This window comes from Nipponia nippon, unplaced genomic scaffold, assembly GCF_047370975.1.
Source record: "Nipponia nippon isolate SJK-2023a ecotype South Korea unplaced genomic scaffold, ASM4737097v1 scaffold_3, whole genome shotgun sequence".
NCBI classification, from domain to species: domain Eukaryota; kingdom Metazoa; phylum Chordata; class Aves; order Pelecaniformes; family Threskiornithidae; genus Nipponia; species Nipponia nippon.
The window spans coordinates 60,291,016-60,315,630 of NW_028262347.1; the positions used below are offsets into that span (position 1 = coordinate 60,291,016).

A 24,615-nucleotide genomic window follows, 5' to 3' on the forward strand; every position below is an offset into this window, starting at 1 on the left:
TTGCACTTGGCATCTCTAAGACTTCACATCCTTCCTCTTGCTCATGCGCTCAGAGTTAATCGTGTGCTCTACCCCAGCCATATCAACACAGCTACTACCATCCCAGCAGGGTGTGTACTCCTTACAGGCTGTAATCCACACATTATCGGCCAGAAAGCTCAACAAGAGTCATTCCTTCACTATTCCCTGAATGCAGGAGCCACACAGGGTTCTTTACGAGGCAATTTTTTGCAATTGGTAGCAAAAAAAGGCGGGGGGGGGGGGGGGGGGAGGGAGTGGAAGCAGCACTACTCCTATATGTAAAACTCCAGATGGTGACCCTATGTTTAAACGCTCTTCTGGAGCAGAGCACGCCACTGAATTATTGTGGATCTTTGGTAGAGGCCTTTGCTGCCACCCTTCATGGAGCATATCTGACTGGCACCATGGCAGGAAAGATTGGCAAAAAAATGGTTGGTGTTGACAAAAAGTTGACACAAGAGCAAACTGGTATGAACAGACCATAACAAAATATAGGCTAGGAATGAGAAGACAGTTTCTAGACAGCAGAGGAGCGATGTTCTGGAACAGGCTTTCAGTGATGTCTACATTAGCAAAGCAAACCAAGACCAGTGGACTTAAGGATCAAGATGTTGGTGCTAAGGACGCAGTCTCCACACTATACATATTTCAGGTACTTTAAGTGGAGAAAATTGGGAGGTTTACTTCAAAAGCACAGTCCTGATCTGAACTTAAACACTAGCAGATACACACCCAGCAGAAGCAATGTGGCCAACCGAAAGACCTGTGTAACACAGCTGACAGTCAGAGCAGACATGCCAGGGAGCGCAGGCAACAGCACGCATTGCAGGGGACATGGCTACCAACTTGCCCAACCCCTTGTGCTCTCACATTTGAATGGACAGCACCACCATTCATGGTGCGGCTGATAAGAGACAGGTGACCCTCAGTATGAATCCATTCTTCTGTATTAGTAGTGAAATTACTTAACTGTTCCTCACAACAGTTAGACCAAATGGCAATTGCATGTTTTTAGTCAGATGTTTTCATAAACACTTACTGGTCTGGACTGTGATATTGGAGCCACCTGCCCATGCCCCATCCTCTCCCTTCCCCTCATTCCCGGATGTCTTAGCATATGGAGATTCTCCTTGCTTACCTCTCCTTTTATCCTTGAATTTGTCTGTGTGATGGAACACAAAGCATCCGTAACCAGCTTTGAACTACCGCCTTCTCCTGCTGAGTCTGAACTGTTTTCCATTTCAGCAAATCGCAGTCCCTGACAAACAGCTTCAGCATATCTGAGTCATCTCAGCGGGGAAATGCCAATGAAGACGAAGCAAAAGCCGAGACCATCCGCAACCTGAGGAAATCATTTGCTAGCCTGTTTTCCGATTAACAGCCCTGCAGCTGGATCTGTGCTTTTGTCAGCCATCACTCTTCATACAAGCGTACTTGATGTCATCTTGGAATACGCTCAACGGTACCCAGCAATTTACAACTAAATTTACAACCTGGGTAAAGGGAATTTAGAAAACTATAGTTGTTTTAATACAAAGAAAATATTATAATAACGGTCTGAAAAGTGACTGTATAAAAGTGGCACTATTTCATTGTTTTTTGTGCATAACCAGAATCACATCTTGACCAAGTTGTAAAACAAATTTTACTCTTGCTAACCCCTGTGGAGTCAACACAGTTATGACAGTGCAAACTATATTTTATTTTGATTTGTATATAGTCAATACAATTGCTAACTTCCAGTTACTGAATCCTTGTTGAGGTCGAGCTAAAAGAAATATATGGCTTATTTCAGAAACAGATGTGCAAAGACAGAGTCAGGAGTAAGTATTCATTGACTGATAAAGCGAGCATGCTTGAGCATGGAAAACGCAGTGAACTGTGGAACTTCATGATACCAACTTTATAAAAAGTCACTTTTCAGAGCAAAACTACGTTCAAGTTAAATATGGTACCAGACATCAGTAAGCGCCAAAGATCACATGAGCAGGTCATCCAGACGGACTGCTGGTTTGTTCCAGATCACTCTGCTCATAGCAGATAAAACGCCTCTGTTTCATGCCTTGCATTTATGTCACGTGCACGTGATTCCTGAGTTCTGAGAGAAAAATGTCGTGTTCTAACCCTGTAGCCTTAGCTCAAAAATAACCTGAGAAATGGGCCTTCCACACAAAAACCAGCTTCTTCCCCTGCCCCTGGAAACACCAGAGTTCACATAAATTCCAGACAAAACCCAGCTAAACTCCAAGCACTTTGGTGACTTGGTCACATCTGGCTAAGTATGTCCCCCAGGAACATGCTTAATTAATAGCAGAGCTGATGAAGTGCACATACTTGTGTGCTGAGTGTTCCATAATACAGAATGGACAGACAGATGGAGTGAAATCCTGTCTCCCTCCTTGAACTCCCATTGACTTCACTGGGGTGAGTGCAAAATGAATGCAAGGTGACAAACCTGCAATAGAACACGAAAACTATCCTTTACAAATAAGATGAGCTGGGGTCCATCTGGAGACACCAAGCCATGGGAGGGCATGTATGGGATTGCCCCAAGCAGGTAATGATCAGTATTAGTCCTCCCTGACCACCCCCAAAAATTATTCTTCCAGAGAAGACAGAGATGGATCTTTGCCAGGTGTGCTTTTCCTCTAAGCCTGCAATACAGAATGAAGCTGTGTATGGGCACATACACTAGAACTGGGACATGGCAAAAACCAGGAATGACACAAGCTACGTTCACAATTGAAAAAAACACCTTGGATAAATCAATGTATCTATGGCTATTTCTACCAGCTGAGAACCTACCCCTTGCACTGTGCTCATTCTATTTATCACACACCTAATGCAGGCACCAGTCCCCGTTGACTTTTCTTCAAGTTTTGTCAAGTACTTCAGTCACAAACAGTGCATACAGCTTCAAGGCCAGACTTTTGGCTTTGTGCTTCCCTTAGCAACTTCACCTTGATGACACTGAGGAATGCCCAGGGAGGCAGGGAGGTCAGTAAGTTAAAAACATTTGAGCCAGTGGCACAGATGTTTGCTGTCACTTAAACAGCGAGATCCCCAAAGCAGCAAAAGCAACAGCAGCATTTGCCATCTTGGATCTTATGATTCACTGGTGGGAATAAAGCCAAACAAGCAATTCCTTCCTGCATAGCACCTGTAATGAACATCTAAATCCAATGCAGTCATCTGGACCTTGTATGACCTACCCCTGAGCAGGCCTTTACACATACGATGGCTTTTGTGACCTGTGCACTTTCAGGCAAGTAACAGCATAGCTTTTCCAGGTTGGAAGGCTCTCGAGAGACTCATCTGGATCAATGATTTATACCCCAAGTTCAGTATTATAGAACCGCCCTATTCCCTGATGATTTATCTTCTTTTTTTTTTTTTTTCTCCAGTTCTATGTTGTCCTTCCAGGTTTGCTAAGCAGTTTACAATGTAGCATCATAAATACATGTCATAGTCTGAGGAAAAAAACAGACCCTGCTGTTTTGCAGTCTCCAGGAGCAATAAAAGAGTGACAAATGGCCTTGAGCAAGCACTGTCCCACTGGCAAGAACAATAGCAGATTAACAGGCTCCACTATATGGAGAGGAGGTAATACAACCCTGGTGGGAGAGGATTTGCTTCTATAACACTTCCCTCAGCATGGTTTATGCCTTTCCCTAGTAAATGGTCATCAGAGATGCAAAGACAAAAATAAAATTTTACTGCCAGAATCCTCAATTGCTCTATCCCCTGCATGTTTCTATGTCTCTCTTACCAACACAACCTATACAAAAAATAAGTGACTAGTATGGCATGACCCCATAAATCGACCCCAAGTCATCACTGAAACCACAATGGTTGGATCATTTGCTGATGCTGCATTTGAACACAGCAGGGCTGTCCTCCAACAGACCACAGGAAGAGGATAGCACTGTTGACTTGATACCCAGCAGTGACTCAGATCTCATCATTTGCCTGCAGCTCCCAGCTGTCATCTTTCAAGGGACAAGCAAACACAATGGCATCTCCCCTCCTCCTAGGTCCAGCTTGCAAAACCAAGTAAAAGCAACAGGCACTCTCAGCTTAACTTGGTTACTCCTATAGTTCCTGAAAACCATCTTCTCTTCTGTCCACAGAAGTGCTTTAATGAAAACACTGAGTTGATTTCCTAAGTTAAAATGATGAACCTCTATACTGTGTCCTATAAATGTTCCAACAATACACTTCAATCTACAACTGTGATGCTCACATACTAGATGTTGTGGCTAGCAGGAGATTCACAAATGCATCATCATACGTTCAGGTTATCGCCTTTGATGCGGGGTTTCTATTCCAAAATCCCTACCATGTAACAAAGCAAGAGAGAGAGGGAATACAAGGGGTATATTCTCCATTTTATGAATGGGGAAATAAGGTATACCCAAGAGGTATTTAGGTACCTAAATATAACAGCTGGAGTTAGGAGCAGTAAGAAGGCAACAGAGAAGCTGGTGAATAGAAGTTACATTTAAATCACAGGGCAGACATGCCCCACAGCATGCCTTGGGATCTTTCTCACACAGCTGTGAAAACTGAGCACCTGGTCAGAGCTTCCCTTTTGTCCTGCATGCTTTAATTTTCTTCACATGGAAGCCAGGAAACATGAATAGATTTGTGTGTTTGGATCCAGCCCAAGAAGGAGCTGGGACACAGCTAAGACACCCACTCATATCCACCACCTGGAAAATTAATTTACATGTTGCTGTTTAGATACAGACTGAGAAACATCTTGACTTTCTTGTAATATCTAGGTGTGGTATTTCAAGAGGAATGTCGCTTATGTTCCCACGCAACTACAAGTCTTGTGTACAGATAAGGTTTAGAAGAATAGCAGTCCTGCTCCAGTAACTGCAGCAGTATTTTCTTCTCTTTCACTAATCACAGGCAGGTACATAAGACCTTACACCCTGCATATGACCCAGTTACTTCATCTGGTTGGCTTAAGTTTCATGAATAAGATAAAACAATAAATAGAAAAGCCAAGGACAATAATTCCCTATTTCCAGGTGACCATTAGTAGCAACCCTAACGGTGCTGGATACAGATGAACAGTACAGGCAGGAAATGCCCATCTTCAGGCATTTCGTCTTTTACGATTTCTCTTCTATAGGGTTTGCAAACAGCAATGACACTCATACCTCGCTTAGGAGGTGGCGAATAAAGAAAATAAGCAGCTAGTTTTCAAATATCTCCTCTGTTTTCTCTTCTAACTTTATACTGTTGGTCCTGAGATACTCACTTTATATTTCATATCCTGTTTTATGAATAAAGGGAACTCCTCTATAGGAAACTTGACAGTCAGGTTCCTTTATCTTTGGTTCACAATACCTTTACTACAATGTGAAGGAACAATGAAGAAAGGGAAGGAGTATCTTCAGGTCACTTAGTGGTGTTATCTGTAAAAAGGCTAAGTTCATTTATTCCAAAACAAACATTCAAGTGACAAAATCCAGGATAAACAGAACCTGTGGCATCAGCCTGGTGGGAGGATGATGATGATGTCTTCATGGCAGAGAGGGCCCAACTCCAGAGCAGCACGGGGCATGGTAGTAGAGCAAGCAACATGACTGTCATCAAGGCACTGGTAATGTGAGTACCACTGGTGCCAAAAAACTAACGTATCTCACACACACAGAGATCATTGGTCCCAGAAATAGCTTGAAAAAAGTGAAAAGAGTAAGTTACAAATTATTTTATCAGTTAAAGCTGTATAACCTTATCTGAATATTATGTATGCATTTCTGAAGCACTCAGGACAAAGGTGGACATTTGTCCACACCAAGGACAAAATGGTGCAAGACCAACGCAGTGTAGATCTCCCTTTTCCTTTTTGTAGTCAGTGGAATACAAAGAATTACTAAGCTCTAAGAGGCCTGACTATACGCTTAAGCGAAAACTCTGTTGGAACAAGGCAATTCAACCACTGCAGGCAAATGTTAAAAATTGCGGCTAATCTTGGTATTGAAGGGAAACCACTGTCCCCCGACTCTATACATACACACTCTTAGGTGTTTAATCATGGCAGGATTTGCACTGGTATGCCATTGCTGTGAAGTAGAAAAGGGAAGAAAGAAGAAATACAACTTTTGACAGCAAAATAAAGTATTATATTTTACTTCCACTGGAATTAATGGCAAAACTTCCTGACCCTACTTAAGTCAACTGATTTTATACAAAACACAAAGATGAATCACCGAAATATCACCTGAAAAAGCACATAAGTATTACTGATTAAATAGCTTGTATTTAATAGGAAATGTCATTCCATTTCCACTGTTGGAATTTCAAAAAGATTTTAGAAAATAATATCAGCTGTCACAACAGTCATCAGTACCATTTGCATTTACAGAAACGCTGAGATCAATCCATTTTAAAAAAATATGTAAGAAATGAAAAGTTCTAGCAAAGTTTAGTCATTCCAGTCTTCCTTTAATGGAGCTCCAGCATCAGCTTGCAGATCTCATCAGCAGACTTTAACAGTCGTCTTGTTAGTTGCTCATTAGTTAATAAAACAACACTTGAAAGGTGCTCATAACATGCTACAACACATTTCCTCTTGGCAAGATGTATTTTGATACTTAAGTAATGGAATTAAATGAAATTTACTGCAGTAAAGTGAGAATTCATTCTGCTTCTGCTGTGATCCCATTTCCACTGCAACCAGGTCAGCCCATCTAATTCCTTAAGTTAGGCAGGAGGAAAGATTTATTTTTGCACCGGTTTTAGTTCACACACAGTAAATGCAGCCATGTACTACAGCTCCTTATTTGTAAAGTCAAGGAGAACGACAAAAGTTTTGCTGCTGGTTCTTTGTAAAATTGCCCTGCTTCTGTTCAGACTTCTGAGTTGCACTGTAGCATGACTTTACTCAGTTGTTTGTAAAACGAATTGATTTGTGTTCTAATATTTCCATTGTAAAGAAAATCCCTTCCCTGTATTCTTTGTGTATTAAGTAATAATACAAAAATGCTTTTTACCTAATAAAATATTAAAGGAAAAAGGAAATGTCATCTTTGAAAATTTCTACAAACTCACATCTACCGTAACAGCGGAACATGGTAGATTTTTTTGTTAATAAAGATTATTAGCCAGGTAGATTTGAAACATCATTTTTCCTGGCAATTTAATAAAACTCTTCAAATAAGACAGACAAGAATAGGGTTTGTATTTAAAGTGCTCTTTATCTGATGCAGCAAATATTTGGCCGGTATCCTTCTGGTCTCTAAGTAGCACTTCACAGATGATTAAGGGCAAGGCGGGGTGGGGGGGTGGGGGGTGGGAAGCAGAACAAACTGTTCTAAGTTGTAGCTCTTCGTGAAATAGACCTTAGTGCCAGCTGGTACAGCACTACGGGAGCATAAAACAAACCCAGACTTTGTGGCTGAAACATTACCATGCACACATGTTCTTGCCACAATCTGAAGAGAAGGCAGATGTTAGTGCCTAGGATTTGCAGTCTCCTGCAGTTAGAAAGCAAGCTCGGGGTCTAGAAAACTCACTGAAGGAAAAAGCAGCAATCAAATGAATGCACGGCGAATGTCCATGGGGCGGCCCCGGCTGGGTCTAGGTGGAAATCTGTCATTGGGACCAGCTCGTCCTGGAAGTGTAGGGTTTGCTCCAGGCAAGGAACCAATTGGGTCAAAATGTGGTCTGAATGGAGGAAACTGGCCTGGTGCTTCTCCTGGGCCAGGAATGAGTGAGTTAATTGGGTCTCCAACATACGGAAGTGTTGGTCTCTCATCATATTCTCCACCAATGATCATTGGGGGATAGATTGGGTTTGATGGAAACGGGTTGGGAGGAAAAGGATTAGGATAGAATGGGTTGGGATGAAAGGGGATTGGATGAGGTGTAGGGGGCAGAAACATCATGTGCCTCCATCTCAGGGCCTCCTTCTTCTGTTTCAACTTTTTCTTGTATAGCTGCAGACAGAAACAAAGGCATTTTAAAGCTCTATAAATGCTTTGTGTTCCAGCTTCAGCAATTGAATTCAGTTTTGCAGCACTTCATAGAAAAGCACTCCTCATCAGTCTCAAAACCCAGAACAGCAACTGGCCTGCCTGCCAAAGACCAAACACTGCATCTCTGGAAGACCCCTAACCCATGATCTGGGCATGCATCATGTAACTTGTTGATGCTGTTTTCTCCTACCCTGATCAAATTCAACATGTGTACACAGAACACCACACTTTTAAACTCAAATTTAACCCAAAGTTACTGCCTCCCAAAGTCTATGTTTTATCCTTCAATTAGCCCATGGAGACTAATCTCAGAGAGATTATGTAAAAAAGCCACCTACTTCTTTCCAGTCTGTGTCACGAGGCCTTGCAATAGGATCTACAAAGAAAAGCAAAAAATTAAGAAGAGCAATCTATTTTATTTTTAAGTAGCATTCATGCCACAGATGCCCACAGTTTTGTCAAAACTTGCAGAAGAACCACGAGATGAAAAAAACACTTTTGGTCAATACATTTTTCATAAAGATAATGCATCTTAAAAAATATAAAGCTCCAGGACCATTCACTAGGTAATCTACTTGCACACCCATTCTACATAAAGTATAATCTCCAAGTGTTACTGAATAAGGAGAGAAATCCCAGAAACACTATCCCCACCTTTGACTTCTGACAGCACTTCCCTTGATCACTTTATTTCTTCAATATCTTGTGAGAAATTATAGCAGGAATATCTCTTCCCTCCACTTCCTAATATCTGCAATAGCCGATACATCAATGTAGCCAGAAAAACAGATGAAAACAAGGGAAATCTGCACTGCACAATGGGAAGAACTACGTGGTCCATCAGTAACAGCTCAGCAGATTGTCAATAGTTTTCATGGCAGAAAACTGCGCATCCACCTGAATTACACCTGACCAGTTGTACTGGTTAGCGTCACAAATGACTGCTTTTACTCACAGTGTTTAAAAACCAGAAGTGGCTGCCTGAGGAGCCTCTTATCAAAACCTGTCAGGCCCTAATCCCTCTGTTCATATGAGAATGTAATTACAAAAACATGTGTCTCAACGTTACCTCGGAAATCTCGCAGATACATAAACCTCCATAGAAGCTGGTCATTTGAAGCTGCATAAAGATCACGGCAAACAGCAGAAAGAGAGATGAGTGAACGGACATCCAGAAGTCTGAAAATCCGAAGCTTGAGCTCAAGAGGAAGGACCACTAACCCAAACACATCTGGCAAGTTCAGAGCTACAAAGAAAACAGAAGCATTACCTAAGTGGTGCAGAGTTTACTCTACCTCTAAAGACCCCAAAAGAAAGAAAGGGCATTATAATCTTTCCCTTAAATCATTTCCCTTTGATGCCCGAGTTACACCACTTTTCTCGGAAAGTACTGTGACGTGACTTCTTATAAAGCAGATCTCTTGCAACTCTAAGTACATTTACGGAGCGTACAAAATAGGCAAATGGCACTTTATACTGACCACTATTGGCCACTGTAAGCCTAAGAAATATTCCACACACCTAACTATGTTTCTAGGCTACAGAACAAAGGAATAGGTAAAGAAAAAAAGACCTGCCCAATTTCATGAGGTGACAGAAAAGAACATTAAATACAGAGAACATACTTCACATAAAACCTTCCCGCACTGAAGTCTAGAGGGAATTCCATTGAACAGTCTTCAAAATACAAAGCTGAGACCTTTTCTGGCAATACCTATGCAGAAAAAGCCTGGCCTCCTACTGCTCCACAAACACCAGCTTGGGTTACTTCCTACCATCCTTTCCAGGCCCTCAATGACTGGTTACTGAGAAGATCATTCCTGAGGTTAGACTTCCAAATATGATGCTATATAAATTTTTCTACTTTGACAAAAAAATGGATCAAAACTACAGAACTACTGCCACAAAATCATTGTGGTATGATTTTCGCATCACTATGTGGAAAACAGCCACTCCACTTCAGTCTCTTAAGTGAGACTAGAGCAATCAAAAATTAAACCCAAATTATCATTACATTAACATTTTCTGAGATACAAAGATTAACGTCATTTCTTTAGAATGTGTAAATTTCTTTATGCTTACTCTTTGTATACCCATCACTGAACAGCTGTTTCTAACACTTTTCCTTTGAGGCTTTAGATAGACCCCCTTCCTTCCATCCTCAAAAATCAAGTACCATCTCTAATTATACATATTTTCTCTCACCTTGTCGGGCAGCAGCCAGAAGAGAGTAAACCAGCTGGTCTTTAAAGAGACGGGATAATTTCTGAAGGTCTTTGTAAACACCTGCAACCTTTTCTATCAAAGAAGAGAGGTAAAAAGCTTAACTTCAGGAGGTTGTAATGCAAAAAATATGCAAGAGCAGAAGAATTATGGTTTTCTTATAAGCAGAACTGTAACCTGCTTGTAATCTTGATGGAATCAGCTCTGCAGCTAGAGTGTAACAATCGTGCAATAAGTAACTAACTGACAAACTACACACCAGTTCCATGGTCAGGCTAGGCTTTCCTTTGACCTTAAAAAGCACCATTAAGAGAAATACTTGAGTTCTTCAGAAACAAACTGACTCTCAAGCCGTCAGAGCTTCCTTTGTCAGATTTCAAAGCTCGTGTTTAACATGAGCCTATTCTGTAAATGCTTGGAATATTCATTTTTCTGACAGGAACGTTTTTCCATGCTGTTCTCTCAAGAAACAGGAGCCAGAAGACTTTACCATTATATGAGACATATTTCAGTGCTCAGTTATTCTTCTAAAGTCTTTCGACTAGATTTGTGCATCAGCCACTGGGGCTACCCAGGACACAGTGTAGGACACTGAGTCAGCCTCAACTGCCAACAAAGCATTTCACACATACTTCAGGGAACAAAAGGCTAGTCAGGTCTGTGCTTACAAGGATCCACATCTCTCTGCCCTTCTCTCCTCCCCTGCCTTAGTTTTCCCTCTAATTTTGGCATTCTGGAGAGAGCTATGTAGTCAGCACATGTTTTCTGACAGAAAGAATATGACAATTATGGTGCCACAACAAGAGCGTAGGTACCATCAGCCTCTGAAGTCCTGAACTGTCAGGCAGAAGTGGGGTATAATCCAGGATTGCTGCCCCAGAGATTCACACATATGCTTAGGACCTCATAAATAACAGGCACATGGGCCAGAGGATGGCTTGGGCCTTGCAAGGTTCTTTCCTTACACAGTTAATCCAATAAATTCGAACTGTTTCAACAGCAAAATGTGAGTAAATGGCTACACTCCTTTTACCACAAAGCTATGACTCACCTAAGTGATAACCACGTTTTTACTCTTTTTTGCTATTCTTTACCTATTTGGTCCTCTACTGAAGTACAGAAGTACTTACTCACTATGTGACTATGAACATCATAATAGCTCAATCATACCTGGCTCCTGAAAGCAAATGAAGGATGCTGGCAATAGCTGTATTCTTTTAACACCTTTAATCTCTTTGTTGATTTTTAATGTTGCTGCAAATGTAAGGGGAAAAAAAAGACATTTCAAAGTTTAAAACACATTGAGAGATGACAAAGATCACTTCATTACTGCCTTACCCTTCGGAGGTGTTCTACTCTCCTCCCTTACCAGATTCCCTCAAGGAAAATTTCAGAAAAATAAAATGGAACTTAAAATAGGGAATAAACAAAGAACTTGGTGACAGAAACCAAGCACTGCCTTCAACAATTCTATCATGTGGAAAGAGAAGTAACACAGCTAAAAGAGGTACACAGCAAGCCATTATAACCAGCAAGCCATATATAAGAAATATTAACTAGAGAAAGACTCAACAAGCTTACTAGATGAACACTATATGCATGGTAGTTATCACACTGTCCTAAATCTAACCTTAACCTGACTTGGTTAAAACATTTGACTGAAATGTGTACACGTTCTGAGAAAACATATGTGCTTACACAAACTGGCATAATCAGTTACAAGTTTTACAAATAAACATAAAAATTTTAATCAAAGATATCTTGAAATTAGAACCAAGTCCCAATTTAATACTGGTTCTTGGAATTGCTCAAATGCTAAATAAAATATGAAAAAGAAAGAAAAAAACAAAACCAAAATGACAAAAAACTCAAAAAACCACCAAGTGATATGGAATTTGCTTCGAAAAAATTAAACTTCTTTAAATATTCTGGACTGAATAGCTTAAACTAAATACAATTTTTGAGACCACAGTTAAACTGTTAGTGTGCTACAGGGAAGATTATATATTAAAGCTAAAGAATACATAGTCTGGAAGTTGTTTATAAGTCTTGCAAAGAAAACAAGACAAAATACTGTAGCTGGAGCAAATCTACCTCTTTTAATGTTTGGCAATGTATACCAAAGTTCCTATGAAATGAGACAAGAAACAGATTTCTACAACATTACAATGAAAAGGCCAGCTGAATCCCCTAAGGATTGATCTGTTATGATTAGAGGGAGAGAAACAGTTAACACCAAGACAGGAAATGCCAAGAATATTCAGCATCAGGAAGCAGCATCCCTTGCGCCTCAGCAACCTGGATAATCAAGGTGCAGTTCTAAACAGAGTGCACGAAAGCACATGTAAGTTTTCTCTTACTAAACACTGGTGATATTTAGCAATGTGCATTCAGGAGAAAAACTTGACTAACTTACCGTTAATAGCAACAAGATCTCCCAAAGGCACACAAGTCAAACCAGCAGAACCTTCTTCGCAAAGCGGGTGTGTGTACTGTAGCTTATAAACACCATTCCCTCTCCATTTCTCTGGCATAGACACTGCCTTGGCTTCTGTCCCCTAAAAATACACAGAGATAACACTGCCGTACTTTAGCAATGTACCAAGACTAAGGGGTGAAAAAAGAGAATTAGAAGTTAGGAACTGCCAGAATGCTGCTTGCAATTCAGATCTTAGTTTAGACCCAATGCGCATTATGACACATTCTATAATTGCATGATTATATACTATTTTCCCCAAGACTAACAGCAAATCTAAGGAGAAGTTTAGTAATTTTTTGTCCTGTCCCAGTTTCTGATAGGGAAGGTTGTTCAGTGAGCAGACTCACACCTATTTCTTTGAGACATGTACTTCATTCTGTCATTTATTCCAGCATTCTGACAAGTCCTGTATGGACGTTAATTTACTGCATAAAAAACATGTTATTGCACCTTTTCTGTGAACTTATGAGGTCTGATAGGGCTTGAAGAATCATAGCTTGAAATCCATTCAAAAATCTCAGTGGACTAACAGTTTTTCCTTTCAATTTCAGTATGAAAAGGCTCAGATGGAATCCCAGAGGGGGACGCAACATAACCACAAGTACAAGCAGACTCTCCTGTCTCTTAAATCTACACAGCAATCATCTCCTCTCTTCCAAGCCTACTGATTGACATAGACACTTTTTTCCCCAGTGGCAAGTATCTTTTTCAGATAGTATTTCAGGCTATAGGAATGCAATAAACTTAGCAGATTTATTAAACTGGTATTGGTCAACTGGACACCTAAACTGACCCCTTACATGCACGTAGTTAACCTCACCGCAAGAAAAAACATGAGAATTTTAACACCTTCCCTGCAAGCAAATATTTTTTTGCATGTTTAGCCACGTGTTAGTAAACATACAATGCAAATCTTGAAATCTAAAGGGAAAAGGTGAATTCACACATTGTACAGAGGTACTGCCATAGGTGCTTTACTATGAGTTAGCTATCTCCGTAGGTTAGTGGAACCAAAGCCTAACTGAACTCAGTTGAAGTTAATATAGAATTGGAGGCATTTTGTCAGACCTAGGCCTTGTTAACCACCATTTGAACAGGATACCATTGAAATGACCCTGATTCTTAAGGCAGTGCTTCAAAGAAGCGCTACCACCTAAGCACATTTACACAAGCTCAACAGTGTAAGGCAGAAACAGGAGGTTATCAGCTGGGTCCCAGTGAGGCTGAGGACTGAAAAAAACCACAGAGACAGGCCTCTTCTCTCACACCTAAAAGCTGCTCTAGTCTTTAGCCTTAAGGCTTACTGGTCAGGCAAATTACAGAAGCTGATACTTCAGCAGCCCATGCTGCTGCTGACATACACAAAGCCAGAAGTGGATTTTGACACATTCCCATGATACTCCACAGCTTCCTCATACTGACCAAGAAATTTCCTAATGGGTTGTGCACCTACCTGCGGTACATAGCCTGTCTCCATCATGAGAAGATGTACTAGAACGATCAAGGCATCAGTGGCACTGGTACACTCAGCAGAAAGGTAGAGCATCTCTAAGGAATGTGGTATTTCACCATCAGCGGCTTCACTGCACAGCATGGGTTCGGAGGGATAGGAACCTGTACCTTCTTCCAGGTCAACATCTTCTGAGACTAATCCAGAAGGAAATTCTAGGCTGGATCCTGCCTTCAAAGGAAAGCAAAACATACCTTCATTCAGAAAATTACGCCTCTATATACATCAATACTATTCGTCTGCTTATTCCAGTCCTCACAGGCACCAAGTCTGCTCTGCTGATTTCTCATGCAAGTTTTACAGATTCATTACATCTCCATTTTCTAGCATCCCAGCTGGACACTAGGATTATACACATAGCCTCTGTATTTTTTGATATTTATAATGCAAGCCCTTCATAAAAGGGTCTGTCATTTGATTGCATATACTACTTGAAGATAAAATGATAATATATTAAACTTTCATTAGAATTTTCACAACATACACAGGAATAATTTACTCACTGTAGTACCACCATTTATTTAAATATAGCCAATATGCATGGGAAGTAAGCAAAATGGTAATTTGGACTGCTTAGAAACACAATAGACCTAAATAGCTGGAAAAAAAAAAAATCATCAATGGAGTATATCTGCTGACACTTGAGGAGCTCTGTGGTTTTATTGTGGCTTCCTTTCTTCTACTAAAATCACACCCTATTTTTACATTAACTGATAAAACTACCCACAGACACATTAAAAAAAAAAGCAGGAAAACTATAAAAAAAAAGGAAAACTATAAGCAGATTTACCTAAGGGAAGGGTCATGAAAGGGAAAAAAAAAAGTCTAAAGGAGCTGTAGCTACTGCTCCCCCACATCTATGCCCAATAGCACAAGACACCCTTACATTTGTATGAGGCTGGCATAGCCATCCACCCGTGGAACTTCCCTTCTCTCATTAACAGCAATGGACATAGCCCCAGTTAAACATAGATTTTCAGACTTCTAGAGCTCTTCTATATTGATGCTTAGTTGCTTAGAAATTTTCCTGCCATCTTTCATCACAATTTTGGAGGAAGATGCGAGAATCTTTCATCTTGCCTTCAAGTATTAAATAAATATGAAACAGATACTTCTGCACAGCTTACTATGGTCTGCCTGACAGACGTAAGGAGCTTGCATGCCCACAGCACCACGTAAGGATTATTGCTGCTGACAAGAATCAGTGGGACAATGGTCCAACTACATTTTCTTCCATTACTGACAATTCTTTTTATCCTAAATCTGAATTTTCACACATGAAAACAATATTTTTAAAAGACCTCATGTAAAGGCTGTATTAAGGGACATTTTGTATTTGAAATTCGTTCCAAAACAAAAAAACCTACTTGCTTTGAAAGAATGTTGGAAGACAATTTCTTCCCAGCTTCTCAAGCTCCTGCCTAGAACAGACAGGATCATATAATGAGACAGATCATGGCACTAGGCTGTACCTGCAGAGTCTCCTCTAGGGAGACCATTCACCACAGGACGCGGCAGTTGGTGGGAGCTGTTATCTGCTTAACTATTGTATGTACTGTCACATGGGAAACAAACCACTGAGTAATATGAAAAAATTTGCCTATTAGCTGCATGAAGCATATGGGGTCATACAGACATACACCTACGAAGCATGAGGCAGGAGCTATCTCAGCAACACAACCTCCATGCACAAGACAGACAGGTCTCACTCTATGGCAGGCCTTCTGAATCTCAGGGAGCTGTCATAACCCATTAGAAAGGAATCATGCACTCATCTTGTGAGTGGTGTTTCCAACCGGCAGTGCCTGTTGCATTTGTTCAGTACCTAGAATCAGTTTCCTTGAGAAGACAGCACCAAGGAAGGTAAGAAACATACTCCTAACTTCCTTACGGAAAGTGCATGTTCCAGCAAAAACATTAAATCCTGTAAAAATGTCAGACTTGAAACATCTCAGCATCTCTGAACTAGCTTCTGTGTCACAGCTAATATACAATGAATAGAGACAAGTTTCCATCCAAATAACTGCATGTGTATCAGGCAAGTGTAAGGAGCCAAATATTCTCAAGAGATTCTCTACTATATAGTATGACAACTGACACAACAAGATACCTTCTTTTTTGCCTTGTGTTGTACAGGGCAATTCTCATGTACTTACCCTCTCGTCACTCTTTTGAACTTCCACCTGAGCTTTCTGGTTGTCAGATTGCTCATTCTGCCTTTCTTCTTTTGGACTATTGGCCTGACTTCTGTTGGGGATCAAGGTCGACGGCTCATGACCATTCTCAAGCGAGGGAGGAGTAGAAGGAGGAGGAGGTAGGCTGGGTTGTCCATCTGCTTCTTCTAGTAATAAGCATATCAAATCACCAGAAACAATCCCATATGAAGCTAAGGTCTTCTGATCTTCTGTGAGAGCATCTTTTCTGTTCAATGTTATTGCAAACTCGGTATCAGAACTGCAAAACAGAAAAAAAAAAAAAAGTAACGTGGTTGGCTGCACCTGGGTAACTGCACACAGACGTATAGTTAGAAATGCATAGCACATACTACAACAGTACTATGCCATGGGTTTTAGCCCATTAATTAGCTATATATTAAAGGAAGAGTTAGGAAAAAAATATGGTATAAAACTACTTCCCCCATGTTTCTCTCCGAGTACATTTTAAGTAGCCATAGCTGCTTGGTAGGTATAACTTCATTTACAGTAATTGTTCATAAAACAGTTATGAAGGAATGCAAACAAGTGCCCTCCAAACTAGAAGCCATCACACCTAACAAAACAAGCTTTAAATAAATTAATGGCTGACATTATTTAAAAAGAAGATACTGTTGCAGACTCAACCATCTTGCTCTCTGATTAAGCAAAACGTTCATTTCAAAAGGTCAGCAGCTGCCCTGCAGCATGCTAGCTGCAAATGAGTGTAATAAGAAAAGATGTTTCAGGACAAGCACTTACCAAAAAAAAAAAAAAAAAAAAAAAAAAGGCGTTTCTTAAACGGATTTTGCAGGCTTTACTCTCCTATAAAGGCTGCCACGAGTTCTTCGTACATAAAACGTTTATGAAACTTAAACCCAGAGATTCTCCAAGAAGCCTGCAAAACTATAAAACTGACACCCTACAGCCGCGTTCGTAACGCAGAGGCCACACGGAAATGCGAGGCAGCTCTGACTGAGCCGCAACCCCTATTTCACAGCTGAGCATTTCCCCAAGTCAGTTTTACTTTCCAGTTCTGTAGGAACAGCCGGGAACCAAAACCCGCGAACGGCCGCCGCGGCCCGCCGCCCTACCCCCGGCGCCGCCGCAGGGGCTGAGGGAAGGAGCTCAGCCAGCAGCGGGCGTTAACGACCCCTGCACGAACTTCGGCGACCTCGGGTACAACCTCCAGGCCGGGAACCTTTTCACCCCCCGGTGCCCCGCCGCGGGACGCCGCACACGGGCCCAGCGGCCACCGCGCCCTCACACCGCGGGGCCTGGCCCCGGGGCCGGCGGCTCCCACCGCCCCTTCCCCCGCCCGCCCCGCAGGGGGCAGCAGCGCCGCCGCCGCGGGAGGGGGGGAGATGGACCGGGCCGCCCCGCCCCGCCCCTCCCCTCCCCCCGCACCGCGTGGTACGGCCCCGCCGGCCCGAGCCCCGCGTGCGCGCGGCCGTCCCCCGCTTTGTCGTGTCGTGTGTCCCCCCCACACTCCCCCCGCGATGGTTCGCTCCGCACGCTACCTGTACCCCCAGGCGGGCAGCAGGGCCCGCCGCAGCTGCGCGCGCAGCTCCCCCAGCGTTGGCTCCGCCCCCTGCACCTCCAGCGGCGCCGTTCGCTTCTGCAGCCGCACGCGAAGCTTCATGGCGGCGGCGGCGGCGGGGACGGATCTCCGGGCGGGTCTCCGCGCCCGCCTCACGCACCGAGCGGGCCCCGCCGGGTGGCGGCGGCGGTGATGGTGGCGGCGGCGGGGAGCGGGCGCAAGGGCTGCCGGGGCGTGTCGTTGTTTTGGTTGGCGCGGCCCCGCCTCAGCCCGCCCGGCCCCGCCCCCCCGGGGCCCGGAGCGTTCCCCCAGCGCGCCGCCGGCCGCGCGCCCGATCGGTGCCTCGGCGTGCGACGGCGTGGCCTGCGCAGCGGCCGTGCCCGGCCGCGATCGATGATTGGGCTCTCCCCGCGCGTGCGCCGGGAGGAGTCGCACGCTCCCCTCACCCCCCAGCGCTGTGGGTTGCTCCTGTTCGCCTCCGTTATCGAGGGTGCTTTGCTGCTCTTGTTCAGCAGCGGCTTATCCCCCTCCACGGTTTATCCCCGCCGGGCCTGGAAGGGGATAAGCCACTGGCGGGAGTGATTTCTGCACACTGGCTGCCTGCCGCCGTGCTAAGTTGTTGGGTCGGGCCGCTTTTCTCTCTTCCCTCCTCTTCGGTGTAATAACCGGTTTAGATGTTATTCTAAAAACAAAAATGCCAGGGAGAGCCTATTGCTGGCTGGGAATTAAGCTGTTGGCGAAGTTCATGGAAACGGGCGCTCAGGGGAGGGCCGAAGGAGGACACTGCCCCCAAGAGCGCTTTGCTTTATAAAGGAGTGTGTTCTTTTAAGGCAGACTACTCGGTTGTCATCTCGGAGGTAGTGTTTTAACGCCTGCAGTCAAATAATCTCACCAAAAATATAAAGTGTCACGAACTTAAGTTTACTGGCTTTAGTTCCCTTTAATCTGTCACACTTGGAAAAAAGGTTCCTCCCTACACCTTAGGTCTTGTCAAAAACTATACTTGACTTCATCTAGAAATAAATACTTTCCAGAAGTGTAATGTCAATAGGGGAGAACTGTAAAAGGCACAATTTATTCAAGTTTTTACTTTGTTTAATGAATTACACTACAATTCAGAGAACAGTGAATTAAGAGGTAACTTTTGAACAATGCTTATTCTCAGATTATCTTGTTTTTCCTTCTAATGATACAATTTACTTGCATCACATTTCTCCACAGAAGGAATAATATGAGGAATATGAGGCGCAGGAAAATTGGGGTACTCATGCATAATGCTAAAATAACAACAGGTAAAGAACTTTAAAAGGCCTAGGTTGCACAGCTACCATCAAGTACAACTGCTTATTATGGCACTATTCACATCGCTTAACCCTGTATTTATAGGAACAGCCCTGTCTGTGCTTACGGGGCCAGTCAGAAAAAGGAGACTGAAACTTCAAAAATTCTGTTCTGGGCTATGGGGGAAATCTGATTTACGCCATCTGAACGTGGTCGTCCAACCCAGGTAAATGTGGTTGCTAAATTTCACTTCACTTTAGAGTTTGCTGTCAAATACGTCTAAAGTTTAACGGCAACCATCATCTGCTGTCAATATGTCAATAAATTTCTCAGTGGAAAGGAGAGGCTTGTATTGAAAAAGGTGATAAAAGGAAAGGCAAAGAGACTACTGAAATGGAAGAATACCACTCACTGAACAACCAAAGAGCTCAGGCTCATGACAATCAGCTTGGTGTTACACACTGGGCCCTCAACTGTGAGCATTAAAACAAGTGATTTCCTGAGAAGCTTGCTGCGGCCTTTGCCACTACCCCAGTGTGAGAAGTGCTTATGCAGTCATCATCAAACGGGGCCACGTCCTGGACGAATCCAGACGGGCAGGTTGTTGCGGCAGCGGGGGATCGGAGCGGAAGGAACGTGTGAGGAGGGATCAGGAGCACCATGCCTGTCAGAAACTCTGCTTTCCTCTCTCTTGAAGAGGGTTGAAGCCAGAGTGACTTATGCTGCTGCCTCAGCATCGTGACCATTTTCCATCGGCCGTGGATGTCCTGCTCTCTTTTGTCCTTCAGTTTTGTCCCTGTTCCCGCCACCTCCTATGTTCCCACTGGCTCCAGGGCAGCTTAGTCTGCACTCTTCAGAAAGAGAGGAAGAGGCTTCCCTAGTATGAGAAATGTTCATGGGTACAGTTGTGATGTTCCCAGCAGAAACACCATTTCAGTAGCTTGCACAAGCTAAAGTAATTGTGTGAAGTAAGACAGCTCAGTTTCTCAGGAGCTGGCTGCTGGCTGTAGTACTCATTAGGTAACCAGCTACACCAGTTATACATGAGCATTTCTGCTGGCATTCTGCTAGATTTTCCTTTGAATTTTATGAGTCATGCCACGATGTAAGGTTTAGACACATTTTCCACACAGCACTAAGTATTAAACAGGCAAAGCTCCTAAGAAACAATCATGATGAAAGGCTAAAACATTTTCCACAGCTTTCAAGTTTGTCTGTGCAGATTTCAAATTACCCAAAACCACCATCATTTTTCCCTCACATATCACATCTTTCTAAAAGAGCTGTTATTTGATGAGTAATATTTTTCTCCACCATTTTCATTTTGTCTCAGTCTGCAGGCAGGAGACTTCCAATGGCCACGTATGAAGTTGACCTCAGGCTAAGAAAGGCACTGTGTCAAAACAGTACAGGAAACCTGTGTGCTTACAAGCTTGAAGAAATGGTTGTATACAGAAGAATTTTGACTTTCAGCATAGTTCACCCTTTTCAGAAATTGTGATTTTTTTAAGTCTAATTCATTAAAATAATACACAATAGGGTGACAAAAGAAGGCTCTTTATCAGTAGCTCAGAATGGTTGTTAAAGGTAATGTCATTTCTCAACTCAAAGTACTTTATTCAGGGTTTTTCTCCCCTACATGGTCAGTGTAAAACACAAGCAATAGAAGCCGTTCCACCATAGAAGTAAAACCCTGTTGATAGCCCTGGTGGTTTCTCTTGAGAAATTTGAAACTTAATATAGCTGTAGTCCTGTTGACCTGCAGTCAACTTCCCATGGCAGAGGAGAACTATAGAAAGTAAAGGTCTCTTTGGTTCAGTTACGTACCCTATGGAATTTTTTTTTTTTCCTGAAAGCTAAGTGTAGTAATAAAGCTGGGAGCCAGCGGACCTTTTCCATTATTTTTCTTCCTGTGTTTGCCACTACAAAGAGTGTGTTTTATAATACGTATAAATAAATGCGTATGTTTATCTATTAACCCTTATGATATTGATATTTTGAATGGCTAGGGTCACACTGAAAGATGTGAGAGGTGGTGGAATGAGAAGGAGAAGGGTATGAAGGCTGGAGTATCATCAGGAGATCTGTCTGAAGTACCATTTGAAGCATACCGGTGTGGGAGGAGGTTCGAATCAAAGCCAGTGGAAAGAACTTCCTAACTTCTTGCAGCTTGATGGCGGTCAACTTTGCTCCTAAAAGGTATTTTAAAGCTCTTTATGCTAGTGCTCTATAGTAATACATTTAGTGGAGCTCTGCTTTACACCATCTCAGGTTGGCTGTCTGCAGATGACCCTTAAGCAGTGTCTGAAGTTCGCTCATGTGGCTTTTCTCTGTTTCTGATGAAAATCTTGGTCATATGGAGCAAAGGACTTTGCAGTGGGTTTTCTAGGATTTGCCAGATTGCTTCAGACCTTTTTAGCTACCACCATGTTTTCTTGGATTTATATTTTTCCTTACAGTATTGAATTGCTGAGACTTGTGTGCAGAGCAAAAGTCTTTGAAGCAGCACATCAAAGACAGAGTTTGGTATCTTTGCATTAGCAAACCAAAATCACATTTTCTGGATAGTAAAAAGAGGCTCCACCCATGGAGGAAGATTCTCAGAGGAAGATTTCCTATGTCTTGTGATGAACCAAAGGGGTCAGATTTTTCTTAGTGAGATTACTGCATCTACCTTCTAGGAATCCATGGTGACTTCTTGCAGGACTGCAATTTATATAAAACCAGGGTAGAGGCTGCACAGGTTGAGAGAGTGCCTCATGGTGCTGTCAGCTCCATGAAAGTAACTGGATGGTTGTACAAGAGACTAATGAGTGAGCCAAACAACTGGAAGAAAAGCGGCAAAGAAAGCTTAGAACAGACCTACACAAATGAGGGACTCAGGTCTGAATCTGGGCAGATCCCAGACAAATAATGCCTGGTGCATTTCTGTTCAAGGTCCCAATATTTCTTGCTCTTCCTTTGTCTCGTGGGGACCAGCTTAAGAGCACCCTTAAAATTCTTAGCTGGGAGGGCAGTGTGCAGTGCAGAGCTAGAACAAGAACACTGAGCGTTTTTTGCTAAGTGGACTTTGGTAAAAATGAACCTAGTAGTCCTGGCTTGGGTGCTAGGATAGGGTAGTTACAGAGGTCAGCAACATGAACTCAATGGATCCACACAGTGGGAAGTGTTTCTTTCCATCAGTTCATCAGACAACTGCCTCCCAACATAGTTATCCATTGTTAACAGATTCTATGTAGGCATTGCAGCTATGTTATCTATTTTGCAGCCTGGCACAGATTATTAGTTCTCTGGCAACTCTGCTCCATGGCTTTGAAAGCCTTTATGAAGGGCATCAGTAGGCAAGCCGTGCTCAGGAAAAGCTGTGGTAACACAGTGCCTTTGCAAGGCCTCCAAAAGACTGCGGGGGGGGGTGTCCCAGGCCTACTCACACATATAACCAGTGGGGGCAGGGGTGGCCGTTGCCTCCTATGGATTCTGTTTGAAGATTTCATTGAGCTAGATTGCCTGCTGCCTCATGAGTTGGGAAGTGGATAGCATTGTTTTCCACACTGAATGGAGGAAACACTGAACAGGAACTTACTGGAGTTTTTCCATGGGTATTTCCAATGCAGAGGTGGAGATCACCTGCTTTTATGTCATCTGGCAAACTCCTGTCTGTATCATTTGCTGGTTTCTTTAAGCATTCATGCCAATATATCTCTCCTATCAACCATATAAATTTTGTATTCCTTTTCCCTCAGAGGTGATTTTCCATATGGAATATCAGTGTATAGGAAGGGTTAAAATCTTGAAGCTATTGAGTCCTTTTTGATTTGACATTGTTGAGTGAGCTGCGGAAAGCCTACCTGTTCTTGAGCATGCTGCAGAATAACTAGAAACAATGGAGCAAGTGAGAAACTGAAAAATCCAGTCCCAGTTCTGTGATAACAGCAGAGATATTTGTGAAACTAAAGTGCTCTTTCTGGACTTCAGGTTGGGTAGACACTATATTTGCTACTGTGTTTGAGAACTGTTTGTCTCGTGTTTGTTAACTACTGAGGTTTCTTTTCTGAATTTTTGGAAGTGAAAGAAATTCTTCTGTGGGCTGCAAGCAGAGAGTTTTGTGTAGGACCAAGGCAAGACAAGGACAAAATTCTTTTTCAGAGGTATTCTATTCTATTTTGGAGGTTGGTCAGTTTAAGATAGTGTGTTTTTATGGCTGTCTTAAACCTGTACGAGACAATGATAGTGACTTTGTTTTCGCATCAGAAGCTTTCTTAGTTCTTAGGCAGATTTCAGCTGTAATCTTTAGTGCAAGTTTTATTTAATGTTTTTGCAGACTGTTCACAAAGGAGAGACCAAATGTGCTATCTACAGACTGGTAAGTAGAGTACTTCATTAGAGTGAGACAGGTACACAGACTGAAACAAAGGAGGTTTTCATCTTTTTCCTCTACTTAACTTACTTGAATACACTATCTCTGAGAAGACAAAAGAATTAAGAGAATAATTTACATCGAGGAATTGCTTGGTGCATGCTCGGTTACTAAAGATAAAAATCAGAGCAATTTGTCTGCCATCTATTGTCATTGACAATGCAATTGGCAGCTCTGATTTAGACTATCAGGGAGCTGACAATTTCCATGTCCTTAGCTTTGTCTGTCTCAGTCATCTGACTAACCTTGTACAATCAATCCTAGCATCTGACAGAGGCTTGGGGCTTTGATGAAACCAAGAATATCAGCCTTGGAGTGCAAAAGAAACCATGAATATCAGCCTTGTTGGTTTGAGAAAGCAATATGAAATGATACCATCTTTTACTGCCATGGCAGTTCAGTTGTTTGTTCTTTCAGCTTCTCACCTGGCATACACTTAAGGTCCAAACAAGAACATATTAACTACAAAGCACGGCAGTGACTAAGATTGCTGTTTTCTGTTCCTCAATGGGAATGAAATTCAATGAGAATGAGGTACCTCACCTGCATCAATGCTTCTAGCAATCCTGCTAGATAAATATCTAGTAAGTATCTGTGTACTTTAATGATAGAAAAATCTGTCTTTCTGGTTTTATATTGATTTTTAATTGACCCTTAACAATCAGGATGGAAAGTGGCATGTTTGCAGGAACAGCTGGGACACTTTTTGGAAAAAGTTTAAAATTTGTGACTCCAGCTGGCTCTTCTGCATAATATAACACTGCTACCTTAAAGTAATTATTTATTTTGAGTTGCTTAAAATAGAGAAAACCAAAAGGGTATAAGAACTAGAGTTGAAACAACTAATTAAAAGGGGGATTTTCAAAATTTGTCACAACGTGGGTTATGTTTTCAGAATGTTTTTTCCCTGCAACCACTTTTTCTTGCAAGTATCTTGGGGTAACTTTGTAAGGATTCC

The 24,615-nt window shown here is 42.4% G+C and overlaps 3 protein-coding genes across 5 annotated transcripts in view; 2 read left to right on the forward strand and 1 right to left on the reverse strand.

Moving 5' to 3' along the window:
• SYN3 (synapsin III) overlaps positions 1-5,721 on the forward strand; it is a 206,548-nt gene extending 200,827 nt beyond the window's left edge. For both annotated transcript variants that reach the window (XM_087765028.1, XM_009474158.2), the window contains one exon: positions 1,267-5,721. In XM_087765028.1, coding sequence (XP_087621154.1) covers positions 1,267-1,399 — 133 coding nt within the window. In that variant the 3' untranslated portion in view covers positions 1,400-5,721. The remainder of the gene's footprint in view (positions 1-1,266) is intronic.
• Positions 5,722-6,152: 431 nt separating this feature from the next.
• FBXO7 (F-box protein 7) lies at positions 6,153-18,224 on the reverse strand. Of its 2 annotated transcripts, XM_087765030.1 has the most exons (9): positions 17,940-18,223; positions 16,384-16,681; positions 14,171-14,398; positions 12,655-12,796; positions 11,409-11,492; positions 10,221-10,313; positions 9,085-9,261; positions 8,354-8,391; positions 6,153-7,976 (listed from the first exon to the last, which is right to left on the reverse strand). In XM_087765030.1, exons 1-9 carry the CDS (start codon positions 18,059-18,061, stop codon positions 7,572-7,574), a joined length of 1,587 nt encoding a protein of 528 aa, XP_087621156.1. In that variant the 5' UTR covers positions 18,062-18,223; the 3' UTR covers positions 6,153-7,571. The 2 variants fall into 2 exon arrangements, with proteins under 2 accessions (XP_087621156.1, XP_087621157.1); XM_087765031.1 differs by lacking the exon at positions 11,409-11,492 and having other exon boundaries at positions 17,940-18,224.
• Positions 18,225-23,584: 5,360 nt separating this feature from the next.
• The window catches only part of BPIFC (BPI fold containing family C), a 40,869-nt gene continuing 39,838 nt past the window's right edge, over positions 23,585-24,615 (forward strand). The window contains exon 1 of the mRNA XM_087766009.1: positions 23,585-23,603. Coding sequence (XP_087622135.1) covers positions 23,585-23,603 — 19 coding nt within the window. The remainder of the gene's footprint in view (positions 23,604-24,615) is intronic.